The 18027-nt window shown below is 41.7% G+C and overlaps 1 protein-coding gene across 1 annotated transcript in view; it reads right to left on the reverse strand.

Moving 5' to 3' along the window:
• The window catches only part of PCSK2 (proprotein convertase subtilisin/kexin type 2), a 345259-nt gene that overhangs the window by 20964 nt on the left and 306268 nt on the right, over positions 1–18027 (reverse strand). Inside the window, exons 7-8 of the mRNA XM_082252429.1 lie at positions 10882–10970; positions 3915–4090 (exon numbers count right to left, since the gene is read on the reverse strand). Of these exons, the coding sequence (XP_082108555.1) occupies positions 3915–4090; positions 10882–10970 (265 nt within the window). The remainder of the gene's footprint in view (positions 1–3914; positions 4091–10881; positions 10971–18027) is intronic.

The raw sequence follows: 18027 nt of genomic DNA on the forward strand, positions 1-18027 counted from the left end.
TTTCTGGAATCTGGTTTATGTTGTTAAATCGTAGTGTCAAAGAAGCCAAAAGTAGCTTTGATAATGTGGCCCCAACTAGAGCAAATGTCAGGGTGTCCTTTCTTTTATCAAGTATTTCCCTTACTAGTGCATTAGCGTAACACAAATCGTTGAGTATAAACTAGATTCTACATAATGAAAAGTGAAGCTGAAACATTGATTCTTTAATAAGGGGATATCTTATCAAGGTGTATACAAATAGGAATATGGGAATAGGCATATACCAATGAAGGTTTACAAACAGCATTTGATGAAGACTGTCACTATTGAATATCAAACTGATTTGAGTATGTCAATGTAAGCTGACATGTTTTCCAAGATCTAAATTACACCTTTATTTGTCGTGTGGTTGGCTGATATTGCTGCTTCTTTATAGTAATAGTGGCTTAAAGTAGTTGTAAACCCTTACACAAACCCAGTAAAATGACTGGCCTCAGGTGATACACAGAGATGAAACAAATCCTCCTACATAAGTTGTATCTGTTTATCTGCAGTAATATCTCTTCCACATCTGTTCAAAGTGTACAGCGCACACAGCTTTTCTAAGCTTCCAGAGGCAGGGGGCGGGAATCGGATGTCACACATTTCACCACTCAGAGAGGAGAGCTGAGTGCCATCTGAGAACTGAATAGAGGAAATGGACACACCCCTCTACACATTCTCATAGGGAAACCTGCACAGCTAAAACTGTCAATCACAGGTTGAGTGCTGGAGGCATATATATATATATATATATATATATATATATGTGTGTGTGTGTATTTTAAATTACTCAGATTTGCATAGAAGAATATGTTTGTATTAGAAGCGGGCATCAGGTTATTTTGGGTGTTTGAGTGGCACTGATGTTGGACGAGAAGGCCTGGCTCACAGTCTACACTCTAATTCATCCCAAAGGTGATCTATTGGGTTAAAGTCAGAACTCTGTGCAGGCCAGTCAAGTTCCTCCACCCCAAACTGGCTCATCCATGTCTTTATGGACCTTACTTTGTGCACTGGTCCAAATCATTTGGTGGAGGGGGGATTATGGTGTGGGGTTGTTTTTCAGGGGTTGGGATTGGCCACTTAGTTCTAGTGAAGCATCAGCATACCAAGACAATTTCATGATCCCAACTTTGTGGGAACAGTTTGGTGATGGCTCCTTCCTGTTCCAACAGTCCTGTTGTCCTGACCTCAACCCAATAGAACACCTTTGGGACGAATTACAGCGGAAACTGCGAACCAGGCCTTTTCGTCCAACATCAATACCTGACCTCACAAATGCCTTTCTGGAAGAATGGTCAAACATTCCCTTAGACACGGTCCTAAACCTTGGGGACAGCCTTCCCAGAAGAGTTGAAGTTGTTAAAGCTGCAAAGGGTGGGCCAACTCAATATTGAACCCTACGGACTAAGACTGGGATGTCATTAAAGTCCATGTGCGTGTAAAGGCAGGTGTCCCAATACTTTTGACAATATAGTGCATATGACCTATGACATGTGTAGCACCCTACAGGTAAGTGCTAGGTAAATGTATAGTGGGCCTTGTCTGCCTAACAGCAGGGCTGTGATTTAATTGTCAGGGTGTCATGGTTTCCAGGTGTGCCTGCTGAAGGGTGAGTCTCCCCACTAGCTCCTGTGAGAGGCTTCTCAGAGGGCAGTGGAGGAAACCCAATCAGGGGACACATCCAGGCTTGTAACTACCCCAGAAGGCAGATTATGCTTCATAGGATTCTGGGAATGGGTATAGGTTTGGGGGTGGCGCATAACACAATGTCTTTGGCGGGAGCAGAGTCCCAGGAGGAAGAGAATCTCGGGGTGTTGCATGAAGATCCAGAGAGCGCTGAGCTAAGCTGAGGGGATCCGGTGTGCCGAGAACCTGCGGAGAGTCAGAGGGGTCCAGTCCCAGGAAAGCCTACACAGGTCGTGAGTACTGCGGATTGCCCCTGGGGGTCTGCCTGAAGTTAGAGTGGACCACTCTGGAAGAGGTTTGGGGATCCAATGCCAGCTAGCGGTGAAAGGGGGTACCTAGGTTGAGGACCCTGAAGTGACAGAGGGGGTACATAGTCAGTGGACTCTGAAGAGCTTAAAGTGTAAAGGGGGCACCTGCAGTTGGGCCCTGAAGTGCCAGTGCACAGTGTGAAGTGTGCCAGTTGACAGTTGCAGTAGTACAGGAATTTACAAGAGCTACCTCAGCCAGTGCAGTGCTGGAGGGAGCCATTCAGTGACTTTGAGCTAAAGTAGTGTTAAAAGTCAAGCCTTTCTACGGTCCTGGATCTTCTGGACTAAAGTCGAGGATCCAGCACAGTTTTCAGTGATACACAGTGTTTAAGCGTCAGGAAGTGTTGGCTAGCGTCAGCTGGCGTCAAGACAGCGCTAACAGGCATTTTTGCCAGGAAAGTCCCACAATTGTACTTAGTTGAGCCTAAAGGAGTATCCCACTCATTCCCTTCTCCCATCCCCTTAAATACAATAAAACAAACAACCAAAGATGCCGGAGTTGTCAGTGTGTCAGTTCTCACACCCAGGGTCGCAGCTCACATGGGCTGCAGAGGTAACAGATACCGATGGCAGACCCACATCAGGCCACAGGCCTGGAAAAGCTGCTACACATGTATGATACAACAGAGCAATCTAGAGGTTGAATTGGGAAATGTTTCTTCCATTAAAGCAGAGTTCCGACCTCAAAATCGAAAAAAACGATTTTGGGCCATCCGCTTGCTGATTGCAACCTGAAAAAGAAATGGATACTGACGATTTTTTTTTGTTTACTTATTATTATAGAAGAAAATATACTCACCTTCCTTCCACTTCCTCCCTCTGCGGCCACGGCCCGTGCTGTCACTTCCGGTTTGCAATGACTCCTGGGAGCTGAACGTCATCGCTCCCAGGAATCAATGCGCCTGCACCGGCCCCGCTCATCACTTCCAGAGCAAGCGCGTCATTCCCTGCTATACAGCTTCTGGGCATGCCCAGAAGCTGTGCAGGGATGACGCACCTGCCCCGGTGCAGTGCATTGTGGGACTCTGACGTCACGGAAGAGGACACGATGAGAGATGCTGAGGCTTCAGCTGCCCACACTTGAGATGGCAGCGCTGGAGAATAACTTTTCAAGGTAAGTATTTCTTCTTACAGGTAAGTGCGACCCGGGACAGTTCAGAGGCTATCCTTTATGGAATGTACTAGCCCTGACTGTCCCGTGGGTATTTTTAGCTAAAATTGACTCCCGAGGCCAACACTCCGCTTTAAAAGGCAGTATTGAGAAAGAGGCCACACCCATATGGAGTTGGTAAAACGTTCTAAAAAAAAGGCCTGCAACTTAAGCTGAAGGAAAACTCTACGGTGACATAACACCGAGAAAGGTCTGTGCCAGAAGAAACTTTACATGGGGATGTTTTCCCTTGCTCTCCTGCAATCACTGTGGAGTAAGCCTAAGGTCATGATTGTCTATTGTATACAGACCATAGTTCATGTTTATTCACTAGGACGTAGGTAGCATTTTTCTCATTGTATGTAAATCTGTCTGTCTTGTACTGTATTCCTATAATTGTAATAGTTTGTATGTATAGCATTTTTGTTTAGTAAAGGCATATTAATACACTACAGAGGTCTAAGCTTCCTTGCTTATACTTCAAGGAACCTTAAATGACGTAAAGAAAAACAACCTTTCAGCAATGACTCATGCAGATAGCAGAGGGGTGAGGAAGCAGGCAGTAATTACACCCTATGCTTTGGATGGAGACAAATACACATAATAGAAGGATATGCTTTGTTCTTTTTTCATGCCAGAGGTTTAAGACCTCCTTAACATTTTGTGATGATAATAAATCCAAGGAAGAATGATGATCTGCATCAGAGAACAGTGACAAATCAAATGACAGTTACAATGACCATTACCTTATTTACACCATCTGCCATGGCCTGTAGGGTCAGTTCTCTGGGCCCATCCACTGTCTTGCCATCGTCTGTGGGCCCCCAGCTGGCACTATAAATGTCTATAATTTGTGGCATATGACTGATTGAAGATGCTTCAATTATATCTGTCATAAAGGGCTGGTCAAGCATGCGAATACCTGCAAATCCATTAATAAAAGTTAATATCATATAAAAAAGCAATATAAATGTATAAGCTATTGATTACCAGCATTCTGTATATGATGAATTGATATAGTGGAGGGAAGCAGCCTATAGCTGACCCCACCCAACATTCTTTGCTTCTGGGAAGAAGAATGAATTGTCTGTGGTGGACTTACATTGAATACATACATAGGCGTGAATCTCAAAGCTATGAGGATACTTACTTTCAAAAAAGTTATATTCAGTTGAGTCCAATAGGACCACAAAATTAACTACATAGTTAAAGTTTTGAGAATTAAGTCTAAAATGTTCTGTATCCTTCCTATACTACAGTAAAGTAAAATATTATGTTTCAATTTTCCAATAGGGTTGAGGATCTATCGTAAAATGTATTTAAAGGGAAAGTGTGCATTTCACTAAGAGGTCAGTCATACCAAAAGTGGTATTTTAGTTACATATAGAGCCTGACTGCTTATCTATTTCTCCATCACTAAAGCATGTATTGTTTTCTGAGGTGGATAGTTCTTCCCTTGGGGGAACACTTCCATTGCCATCCTGTGCTAAAGCCCACAAATTGGTGTATACTTTATGTCTCTGTTTTTAAATGTGGGACTTGGGTTTGCCAGAATATCACTGAAGGGCCTGCTATTTTTTTAACTGCAGATGTGGGCATAATGTTAACCATTTCTTTAACAAATCTCTCTGCAGCGTGCTGCAATTATACCTAATTAAATAGACTGTGGATGCTACTGACCCCATTACAATCACAACAATGTTGCGCATGTTGCGCAAATAAAAATTCTGCTGATCAGCTAAGCTGGGGTAAGGTCTGAGAACAGCCAGAGTGGCTCCTCAGGGTAGACCCGATATGCGCAAATGTAGGCAATCCAAGGACAGACTTCATTAGCTTCATTAATCTCTCTTTATTGTATTTAAAACAAGCTAAAAACATTTACAATACATAGTTACATAGTTAGTCTGGCTGAAAAATTACACAAGTCTATCTACTTCAACCAATATAACCAAAGTAAGTAAACCAATATAAGCCGAAGTTGGCATTAGACTTTGTCAGTAAAAGAGATGTAGATGTAGCAAACTTCTAGTGTAGGTCGTTAGGAAAAATTTTGTTTTTGGCTTGGAGTTTGATTTCTTCCCCCTGCCTCTCAAAGAAGCTTCCAGAGTTTAGGGAGGGAAAAGCAAATAACCAGCCTCAGTATTTATCATGCTCCAGTCAATCCCTAAAGAGGCATAAACAGAAGGGAGCTGGAAAGGTGATAAATAGTCTGAAGCACTGAAGAGTTGGGTTCTCTTTCCCCAGGAGGGTTTCCACAACCTGAAGAGCTGCTGTCCTCAGGCAGCAAATTAACTGTGCAGCTGTTTTAAAGGTCTCAGTGGTGTCAGTGCTGAGGGCCTGGATGGATCTTCCTAGAAGCTGATTGCAGGACCTCACCACAAAGAATTTTGCCTGGAGAAGGACTTGTGAGTAAAGACTCTAAATAGATTCCTGTGACACTGCAGTGTTCTGAAAATCGCATTGACTACCAGTATTTATGCATAGGTGCAAGGTAACCAGATGCAAAGCCAACTTGCCTCATGGTCCCCAGCTGTGAGGTCTTAGCCTGTTCAGAAAGTTACCTCATGGTTATCAACTGTGGAGGATTGGACTGTCCAAATATCATGTTTACTTAAAGTGGACGTAAACCCTCACATATGCACAATGAAGTGAACCGCCTCAGATGATACACAGAGATGAATCAAATCTCCCTACATAGGTTTTATTTGTATATGTGTTGTCTTTAGCTTTCTAGACTGTTTAGAAAGTGCACGTCCTGTTAGAATTTTCTCTTCCTGATTCACCTGTGGGAGGGAAGTTTAGCCATACACTGTGAGACAGCTGATTGGAGGAAAGGCACACACCCCCTCTCCACATAGGCAGTAACATGAAGCGATGTGCTGTCAATAGTCCAGCTCTCTGCTGATCTATTTATAGCACCCACCCTGACACAAAATTCAGCCTGGTTTGATCTCAGTTGACGGAGAACTTTTTTAGTAGTTATCATGCTGATAACAAAAGAACAGAGCAGGAGAAATCCATGGGACATTTGGATTTGAACAGAGATAGGTAAACACTACAGATAGATGTGCCCAGGTCAAATTTCATGAATGGGGTTTACATCCACTTTAAAGCAGAGTTCCACCCAAAAGTGAAAGCTCCACTTATCGGTATCCTCCCCCCTCTGGTGCCACATTTGGCACCTTTCGGGGGAGAGTGGGTACCTGTGTTTGACCTTACCGTGGCGAGGTAAGTCAGAAGTTTGGCCTCCTTCCCCACCACCGGGCCATTTAGAATGCACAGCGAGCTTTGTGCAAGCGCAGTATGGAATTGGCTGTGAAGCCACAAGGCTTCACTGCCGGTTTCCCTTACAGGCTATGGCAGCGGCAGCACCCAAGAGCCGATGGAAACATCGGCGGGGGTGCCGACATTGCTGGATTCCAGGACAGGTAAGTGTCCTAATATTAAAAGTCAGCAGCTACAGTATGTGTAGCTGCTGACTTTAAATGTTTCTGTGTGTTGGGGGGGGTTGGAGCACCGCTTTAGAGAGAAGATTGTCCTTTAATTGTTATGTGATCATTTCGGAGTATCCCATGTCCTAACTCTTCTCCTGTTAAGTTTCCTCATGCAATACATCCAAAAAAGACATCCCTAGACTGTGTTTTTGGAGTAGGTATGGATGGACTGGTGCTTGCAGTGCTGGGCAGCCATTGTACTATTAGGGAAGAACCAGTTAGGGGTGCACTACATAATCAATCCTGCCACATTTATCATTGATGTTATAGCAAATATCAGTCACTTGCACAAAAATCAAAGCATGAATAGCCAGTGCTAGACCAGCATACTTAATGATGATATTTCAAATCCCCCAAGTTTTTGGGTAGATTCAAGTAAAATTTGTCTTAACAAATGCTCCCTGTGCGATATTGGCAAAATGTCACAGTTACAAATAGCATTCAATATGATGTGCTGGCCTTGAGCTCTTCCTCCAGTAACAGATACTAGAAGCATAACAGCATGGGCAATTTCTAGCTGTTAAAAGATATTTGATTGCTTTCTGTAGAGAAGCCAAACTGTTTTGCTCATAAGACACAGTACTTGTGCCTACTGAGCTCCAAGTTAACTAGTTTCAAGTAGTCAATTACAGCTGAAAAAATGATGAGATGAATTTTCCAAGGCTGTTTATTATAGTATAGTGCCATTATGCACCTATCTTAGCCCACAGAAGATTATTTTTGTGCACAGATGTGCATGGATTAACACGACCTAATGATATTGTATGTATTAGGGGGAAAAAACAGGAGCCTGTTGGAATAGGAGCTTCATGCTTAGAGCTGCATTCCAGTAAGACATAAAAATACACACATTTATGCAGTTATGCATTCTTTAATGCATCATGAAATGTAGTTTTATATGAAGCTATGTATGCTGATAAGGAACATGCTGACAGGAAATGATTTGTTAGTTTTCTACTGTGTCTTTACTCAGGGCCGGCCCTATCATGGGACCCGCTGGGACCATTGGACCCAGGCAGGACTTTGGACAGAAGCCCCACCGTATAGAAAAAGATAACAGTATATATAATATTTTCTAAATATTATATTTGTTTAAGTTATTACTTTTTTTGTTTGTTTTATGTCCCATGCAGCCCCTTAACCTCCCTCACAAAGCAGTCCCATAACCCCCCTCTCCACAATGCAGCCCCTTAATCCCCCCACAATGCAGTCCCTAAACAAAATTGCATATAGACAAAGTGCTGTTGCATGTGAATCTGACTTCCTTATATATTTAAAGTTAGTTTCAATTATCATGATATAAAAAATGGATGTGGTGGCCTTTTAGTGGGCGTGATTTTTTATTTTATTTTTTTGGGAGGGGGGCTGGGGCAGCATTGGTAATAACCCACGCTTATTAAATGAAAAAAGTGTTTAGTAAAAAGTACAGCAACCCACATCAAGCAATCTAAGGGGCATATTAAAAAGTGGAAAATAATCATTTATCACTTGATGCTCTTTGCATCTCTTTGTTTATAGAATAAAAGAACATTTGATGCCCAGTTTTGCCCATGCCTTTCCCAGACTGAATTGCATTTTTTCAGTGGGAAAATCCAGGTATAGGAAACATCTGCTCTACAGGTAACATTACTTTTTGACTACTGTGCATTTATTTTATCATAAATTTGTCACTGACTTATTGATGACCTAACAGTCAGGTTTTTAGCCTGAAATCCTCATTTGTATGTACCAATATTTGCCTCTACATCTTTGACTGGGCACCACTAAACTTCATAGATTTTTTAAAAAGCAGACTCAAATGAGATTGAACCTAGGTTCAGTTTTATAACTACATCTCCGTATCACTCTCTGTCTAATCAGTTTACAGTAAACTGAAATATAAAGTGGTTGGTAAAGTACTTTGCACAATCTTTATCACTGTCTTCATAAATAAGTCAAAGTGCAACATATTTGAAATATGTTTCAAATGAGGAATTAGGGCTTTAAATCCTAACATCTACAAAGATAAAACTAGGACAAAATGTTTTTTTGCCTGTTCTTGTTTCCATGTAGACTCTTACCTTAAACCTTCCAACCCACTTGCATCTTCATAACTTCCAAGGTCCAAAATACCAAAAGTAAAATTAAGTGAAATCTGAAGCTATTAAACTAACACTCAAATTAAATAGCCAGGATATCCAAGTTCGAGTTTATTACTCCTAACTCTCTGTAGAGATGGCTGAGACCCCTGCAAACTGTGGGTGATCTGGTATTCTGATAGTGACAAGCTTTCTGGTTACTGGCTCTGGTCCCATGCATTACTATTATCACAATGATGAATTTGTAGGCAGGCACAGTCTACTTTCTCAACTGCAAGTAGCTCTATCTGCAGTGGCACTGCAGTTGCAGAGGAAGTCAGGAGGAACATGGTTCATCTATGGTTTTCTGGGTCATTGGGGAAGTGGTCTGATTGGATGTGGCAATCTTGGGTCAGGCAGAGCCTATTTAAGGCCCTGGCTCCAAGGTTTGGTGCACATTTGGCGGGTTAGTAGAGTAGGGACAGATACACTGCCTAAGAGAGACAGTACTAGCGATAGGGGAAGGTTCCTGATGATGAGGGAAAGCGTAGGGTTGCATCTCTTCTGGACACCTTTCTAAATGGGGTCGAGACTTCCAGGCCGCATTCAGCCTCCTCTCAGCAGACCCTGTCAGTGCAGCTGGAAACTGCTCCTTCACATTATTGGACCTGTGAGTTCACCCAGCTAGGTAGCCATGGCACTGGAATTGTTGTGAACTGTTACTACGTTGCTTCAATACAAGTTTTACATTGTATCTGACTGTGTGAATTATTGATGCCGCACATGCTTTACCCCACCTACAAACGTATAGTTAGACATGAGAGGACTGGGAAGGTGATGGCTACTAGCAAACCAGAGTGTTCTGAGGTTAAGATATTCTTTACCACTCTACAGAAGCTCAAGAGGTACCTGCTATTTAAAGTAATGTCAGACTAATATTTCCAAACCTCACACAGAAGATTAGTCTAAATGGTTAGACCACCAAATAGTTATAGTGAACCCTTAGAGGTTTAATCAATTTCTGGCTTTTTATGAGGGACTACACTAGCAATTAGGTCTTCCTGACATAATTCTCATCTACATTCCTGTCCACCTCGGAGTCCTGCTACAGCCTTTTACAGACATTTCCAACAGTATCCACAAAATGCCATAAACCTGGCATAGAAAAAACAGAGAAGCTTCTATTGCTGACCTCCCCTTCAAAAAATACTAGTTATCTGATCGTCATGCTGAACCTGTGACCTGGAACAAGTACAGGGAGTGGACACAATATTGTAAGCACCAGTATTAGAGGGCTTAATTTTAACTGAGCAGGATAGGCTACCCTGAAAAAAGTTGTGATTGTCTTTTGTTTGTCTTTTCATTGTCTATGCTCTGTAGGTTGTATGCCACTATAATATGTGTTGAATTTAGTTGCGGTTAGTCGTCAGTAAAATGAGTGACTAGTTAGACATCAAAGAGTACAAATTGCCTTCTTAGCTGAAGCATTTGCAACCATAACAGCCAATTTGTTTGGTGTTTTAAATGCAACAGCCTCCACAGTTATGACTGCATACACCAAGCATGGCAAAACTTTATTGGAAAAGAACAATGGCCGAAAACATAAACTAAATGATAAGGACTGTCAAACACTAATAAGGATTGACGAGACGAAACACAATAATCCCTAACTACTGCAGCAAATGTGACAGTAGAACTCAATGTCTTTCTTGAAGATCTTGCTTTCAAAAAACAGTCTGCAGAAAAGTTTACAAAGCCGACATCCACAGAGATGCTGAAACTAACACTAAAATTAAATTCAGGTTGAATTCGGTCCACCCCTGTACGTATATAAGGACTTCAAACTTTCTCTGACATTCCACCTCTGCATGGCTGTCCACGTAAACAATTCTTGAAACCAGAGCGTCAGAATAATAACCAGGTAACTAGCATTTTGAGAAGGAGGTCCACAATGGCAGTCTTTAAGGGTTCCTTCAATAGTGGTTTATATTTCAAGCTATATGTTGCATTGGCTTAGCCTTTACTCTTTGTGAACAGTAGATGGCGATCAAAACTGAAAAAAATATGAATAGTGAAAATACTTTCTGAAGTTTATTTTCCTGTCAATGATTAACAACTATGTAAGCCTTTCAAACACCAAAGATAAATAAATTATACTATACCAGCAACTTTAGAGTCATAAGCAACTCCCACCCCGCAAATATTATTGTTTGCAGCAGCAGATACTTCCCCCGCACAGCGTGTCCCGTGGCTGCAATCAAAACAGAAAAAAAAACAATTAATTGCTGCATGTACAGTGTTATATATAGAGGTGTGTCAATCCTCCGAAAGGGCGAAAGTGCAAAATAGAAGTTCACTTAGCTTACTAAATAAGATAAGTCTGTGTTCACTTTGAATATCCAATCATATGCAAGGGAAATAAAAAAAAAAAGAAACTTTGATAGCAAATGATTGTACAGTTAAAGGGAACAAAATTTCACCTTATTCACTAAGCTACATAAACATTCACTTTTCACAGTAAAAACAGACTTTATGAAGCTAACATTTAGTAAATCAACTCCAATCTGCCAATTTACCAAGCTGATGTTAAACTAAGAACCAGTATACGCAGTCCCCACTTCAGCTCCAGAAGATTTACCCCCCCCCCCCTCCTGACCAGGCCATTTTTTGCGAAACTGCACTGCATGACTTTAACTTACAATTACGCGGTCATGCGACGCTGTAGTAATTATGTAACAATTTTGAAAAAAAATAATAAACAATATTTTTTACTTTCTGCTATAAAGCATATCCATTAAAAAAAAAATCCAAATTCTAGACTAATATGTTCTGTTCTACATATTTTTGGTAAAAAAATCCCAATAAGCGTATATTGATTGGTTTGCGCAAAAGGTATAGCGTCTACAAACTAGGGGACTTCTATTTATTTATTTTTTCTAATAGTAATGGTGGTGCAGAACTGCGATATTGTGCCAGACAATTTGGACACTAACTGACACTTTTGACACTTTTTTAGGGACCAGTGACATTATTACAGTGATCAATGCTAAAAATATGTCACTGTACTGACACTGGCTGGGAAGGGGTTAACATCAGGGGCGATTAAAGAATTACCCGTGTGCCTAGCTGGTGCTTTACTACTGTGGGGAGGTGCTTTTACTATAAGAAGGCATAGATCTGTGCCCCTGTTTTGCAGGAACACAGGATCAATGCCTTCCTGACAGAGGCGATCTGCCTTGTTTGCATAGACAGATTGCCGTTCTGCCTGTGTACAGAACGATTAGCAGGTTCCGGTGGACATCAGGTTCGCGGGACCCGCTGATCAGCTCCCATTGTGTAGAATCACAGCGGGAGCAAGGCACTGGCGGCGCACACTTGTGCCCGATATATACGTGATCATTTGCAGAGAGGCCGCCCTGTAGCAGTAAAACAGCTATAGGGTGGTTGGCAAGTGGTTAAAAAGATTAGCTATGCAGAACGTTTATTACACCAGCTGGTTACTGCAATGGTCCTACTATTAAATACATATCCCTATAAATACTGTAGATGTCCTGATTAGGGGATAACAAGATATTGGACAGGTATTCAATGTGTCAGGATTTCCAGGCATTGAGCCTGATATGGGTCTGCCATTGCTACCGGTAACACTTACAACGCATTTAAGTTGAAAACCCAAGTGTGAGAGCTGAGACAATGACCATTCTGGCATGGTTTGTTTGTTTTGTTTATTTTGCAATGGGGATGGGAGAAGGGAATGAGTGGGATACTCCTCCGGCTCAACTAAGTTTAACTGGGACACTTTGTAGAAAAGATCCCTGTTAGCGCTGTCCTGCTGCCAGCTGAATGCCGACCAACGCTTCCTGGCGCTTGAAATACTGTTCTGCTGAAAGTGCTGAAACTAAGACTTTAACTCCTTGGTTAGCTCAGAAGATCCAGGACTGTAATGATCCTTGACTCTTGACACTCTGTCTAGCTCAAAAGTCCTGTGTATGACTCCCTCCAGCGCTTCACTGACTGAGGTAGCTTCTTGTAACTGCTTGTGCTGCTGCAACTCCTAACACTGCACTCTTGACTCTTCAGGGCCCAACCGCTGGTGCCCCCTCTACACTTCCAGGGTCCTCTCACTAGGCGACCCCCTTAACACTTCAGGGTCCTTTCACTAGGCAACCCCCTTGATACTTCAGGGTCCTTTCACTAGGCAATCCCCTTGACACTTGCAGGCTCCAGGATCCCTGGGACCTTCACCGGAGTGGTCCCCTCTACACTAGGCAGACCCCCAGGGGCAGTTTACACTACTCACTACCTTGGAAGGCTTTCCTGGAACTGAACCCCTCTTGCTCCGCTGGTCCTCGGCACACCGGATCCTCTCTGCAGCTCAGCTCAGCTCTCTCTCCCGGATTCTCAGGCAGCCACCCGAGACACCCGATCCTTCTGTCAGGAGGGGAGACAGCCGTAGCTTCCCACCAAAGACGCTGCATCATGCGTTCCCCTCAAACTTATACCCACTCCCAGAATCCTCTGCGGCAGAATCTGCCTTCTGGGGTAGATACAGGCCTGAATGGGCCACTGAGTGGGTTTCCTCCACTGCCCAATGAAAATCCTCTCATGGAGCCAGTGGGGAGACTCCCCTCTCAGTAGCCACACCTGGGAGACATAACAGTCCAGCTAAAAATCATGGCCCTGCTGTTAGGCAGCCAAAGCCCATTATGCTTTTACCTAGCACCTACCTTGTAGGGTGCTACATCAATAATACATATTTCTGCAGGTCCTAAAATGAGCCATGACGATCTTCCTACACATTCCTCCCATCACTGTTCCTGCTATATCCCATTTGTTGAATTAGCATACTTGCCAACATATTCACCCCAGTCCTCAGGATACGGTCATCCTCGCATAAAGCTTGCACTTTAAATGCCCACTTTCAGGACATTCCTATCCAGATCATGCCTACTTTCCAGGCTGTCCCATCCTCAGTTATGAGAGAACTTCCAACTCACAGCTGTGAGTTACTCAGCATGTTCAGTAAATCAAATAAGCATGATACCGTGATTCTAGAATACATCCCATGGAACAGCATTATTGGGACAAAGCACCTTCAGCAGATGTGAGACTGTCCTGGGAACATCACGCAAACAAAATCGCGGGTTGCATGACGCCCAAAAAAAGTACAAGAGCTTCTTTGGGGCGTCATGCATTCTAAAATTTTGTTTGCACGATGTTACTGCGATTCGGCAGGTGGAAATCGCGGCAACATCGCACAGCGTTTGGGGTGCCATTGCGAATCAACAGCAACGCACAGGCGTCCCGTGATTTTGCAATGATTTCTGGATCGCGGGCAGATTCTGCAGCGATCCGCTACGCCAACATGTGAACGTAGCGCCTTAGTGTATGTTAAGGCCTATTTGGATAGAGCAGGGAAGAGTTACAACTTCTCTCAGGTAAATTTTTTCCTATTGATGACATTTTTATGTTGGGTTTTAAATGTAGTTTAGGTCCCCATACAGATTCTCTCCCTGTTTTATCTGACACCTTTTAGGGCAAATCTCTCATTTGCACAACTCCAAACTGTCCCTTACTTGGACATGCTGTCCATCTATTTAGAACCAAATTCATCGGTCCCTCTTTTCTCCTCTGTTGTCCCACTTTTTGGTCTGATGTATGGACCTCTATAAAGATGTACAATTTATTGACCAAAATTGTCATATTGCACGTAATTTTTTATCCCACTTGTAATTATTACATCTATTTAAAGAAACTATAAAGGCAAAGTAGTGGTTTTGGATTTACCCAATCATTTTTGTGTTTTAATTCCACCTGGCCTGCATAACTGGGGGCATGGCAAGACGTGTGTTTTTTTACTTAAGTAATTTGTGCTAAAAATTGTCCCTGATTTCTGATTTCAGAAAATTGGGAGGAGATACAGACAGCATTAAAATCCAGACAGAGGTTATATGCCTACCTCACTCTACTAGAAAATATGTTTTTGTTGCTGCCTGTGTCACCATAGGGTAGGTATTCTCCTCACGTCCTGTTCTGTCTGACACCTGGCAAATAGAATCTGCCAAATGGGCACAGACATAAATAAAACTTTTTGACAGAAAAAGAAAAACTACCACAAGATGACACGGTTTTAAATTAGAGGGGCAAAGGTTTAAAAGTAATATGAGGAAGTATTACTTTACTGAGAGAGCAGTGGATGCATGGAATAACCTTCCTGCAGAAGTGGTAGCTGCAAATACAGTGAAGGAGTTTAAGCATGCATGGGATAGGCATAAGGCTATCTTTTATATAAGATAGGGCCAGGGACTATTCATAGGATTCAGATATATTGGGCAGACTAGATGGGCCAAATGGTTCTTATCTGCCGACACATTCTATGTTTATAACCTTTCATCATGTTATCCAAAATTAGAAAGAATATGGTTTGGCTTGCGTTTGGCTTTAGTAGAAAAAAAAAAGAACCATACAAAATTATACCACTTCTTACTAACTTCTTGGTGCCAATGGCACACAAATATGCAGCCTCTCAGTGAATGGGCCTTGGCGTTGAGCAGCCGCAAATTTGCATGCAACATTGCAAAATCAGCTGTGCTGAGATTGTGCATCTTACGCGCTCCCACCACAGTTACTGGAAGAAAGCTTTCCGATCACGTGACCGCCCGCTGTGACAGCCAATCACAGCACTCATATGATCATAAACCCCATCTCCCCTCCCATCATCTAAAACCCCTTAAAGGGCCAGGAGTCACTGGCGCCAAGGAGCTAAGATTAATAATCCCAAAAAACTCACATCTGAGCAGAGTGATTTTCAACTGTATTTTTTTTTAGCATTTTTGCACACATATATAAGCATTAAAGATGCATTTTACATGTTTATTGAAGCTTCAGACATTTTTGTTTTAGCCAATGGAAAGCACCAAGGGGAGGAGACAAGTTTTTACAGTTTTCTAAAAAAGGGCCTGAAAAAAAATATATGAAAGCAGCTGATTTGCACATTTTCAGATGTTCCTATTCAAGTCTATGGGGCCAAAAATGCCCTGTGTAGCCGGGTTCCACCTTGTCGGCAACAGGAATGGGCTGTGAGTTTAAGAGTTCTAAATTACTTGAAAAAAATATGTTTTATTTAGTCTGTTTTTTCTGTGGTTGCAATGGAAGCAACCGAACTGTTAGTCTATATATGTTTTATATATATATATATATATATATATATATATATATATATATATATATATATATATATCATGTATTATTAGATCTTTTTTTTGTAATAACCAAAATAATAAAAAGACGTAGTAACTATCTCATATTATTTGCTTAAAATTTAGTTTAAACAGCATACAGCAAAGGTAAACGTTACTACTTTGTGCATAGCATAATCTGCCTTTACATAAAACGCTAACTTGAACTTTACTGCATGGCCACAGCAATTAAAGAGTTCATATGTCACCTGTGTACAGGGAACGTAATATTATATGGATCATTGATTTGTGAAATTATGATAATGAGGGTAATACTTTACATACAGCTGCCATAAACATGCCTTGTAGCTAGACCTTTCACACACAATTTAACAATGTAAATCTCAATACAATTGATTGCCTGGACTTTAATAGTTCAAACCCATTATTTACACAATTAGGTCATGTTAAGGAAAAAAAGACTAATTTATGGGTGATTTTACAAGACATATGGCACAGGGATTTAACTAAAGGCCAGCTCCATACAAAATTGTAATTTCAATCTTGTGTGGCTGCTGGTCAGTTTAATTACATCTTGGTTTCTAATTTTTCCAAGGGCGGTGAGGTACCTCTACCAGAATTTTTACCTGCTTTCACCATTTAGTAAGGATCCACAGCAGGGTTTCTCAACCAGGGTTGCTCAGACCTCTGGGGTTCATCCACATTCTATCTGCTCTGGGAGTTAAATATGCTAGGTGCCCCACATTTACATTCTATTTACAAGGGTTCCTCTACGTCAACAAGGTTGAGAAGGCTGATCTAGAGGGAAATTGGGTCACTGCTTTAGTGGCCTCTCAAATAAAAAAGCCACTCCTGTCAAAACTTTTTTTTTTTTTTGTTTTGTACAGAGCTGGGGGGGGGGGGGGGGGGGTAGAATATCTGTCAGGTTTTTATTACTGTTTGTGAGGAGACTTGCCTTAATTCCCTATTCCAATAAAAGAATGTCATGAGGTCAAAAAAAAACCTATAGATTAAAAATGAATGCTGCCCTTAAAATACTAACTGCCTGACTTCAGTATATTCTGAATCACTGGCCTGCAACAAAGAGGCAGCAAGTATGGTCAAAGTGCAGTGTGAGCTTATGATCAGCAAACTTGTGGAAGGTTAGTGACACAATGTACCGAAGCCACAGGGTTTACAGCCAAAAAAAAAGACTTTCACAAGAAGAGATCCATCAATGGCTGTCTCCGTGTTTTTCTCACTTCAGATTTCATTTAACGTGTCTTTTTATTCAACTTTGCCTCTTTGTTTTGTTAGTTCAACTGGATACTTTGTAGATAAGACAGATCTGTTAATTTTACCATGGAAACTGAAGTACTGGAACAAAAGATCATGTTCTGAATCTGTAGGGAAGAGATTTAGGCGTAATACAATAGAATGCAGCAGAGCGACGCATTGTCGGATGTATAGACAGGACTGCTTTAGTACCAGGGAAAAGGGACATTTGCCTGGGGCTTACCAGTACAGAGCGGCATCAACAGTTAATGGATCTGCAGAGGTTTTTACCATTGTAATTAATATTGCAAATTCACATAAATGCAGCGCACTGGCATATGCTGGCTAAAGAAAGGCAATGTCCAATGTTGATGCACATTATAACAGCTTTCCATAATGTACATCAACACATCATAAAGTGCATTAAAAGCACACCTCAAAAATGCACAGCAATGCAAGCATATAAGTGTGAATCCAGCCTTAAGGCTTTGTTCACATTTAGGCGTTTTTGGGTGATTTTCTGCTCTAAGCCAACAAGACAAATCCCATTCATTTCAATGGCCCCTCTTCACATCTGAGTGTTCCGTCGCCTTAAGCAAAACACCCGTCTATCAAAAAAGTACATGAGCTTCTTTTTTGGCAGATTACAGGTGTTTTTATTTTTTTTCATTGGTCACTTGTCAACCTAAAAATGCCTGCATAAAAACGCTGCAAAACGCCCCCAAAAAACACCCCCAAAACGCCTGTAAAAATAGCAATGCCTAAATGTGAACATAGCCTAAAGTTAAAAGTTCAGTGAAAACAACAGGAATTTCTAGTGTCACAGAACTCTGCTCACATTTTGTATAATCATCA

The sequence above is a fragment of the Pelophylax lessonae genome (assembly GCF_965119305.1).
Source record: "Pelophylax lessonae genome assembly, chromosome: 3".
Classification (NCBI taxonomy): Eukaryota; Metazoa; Chordata; class Amphibia; order Anura; family Ranidae; genus Pelophylax; species Pelophylax lessonae.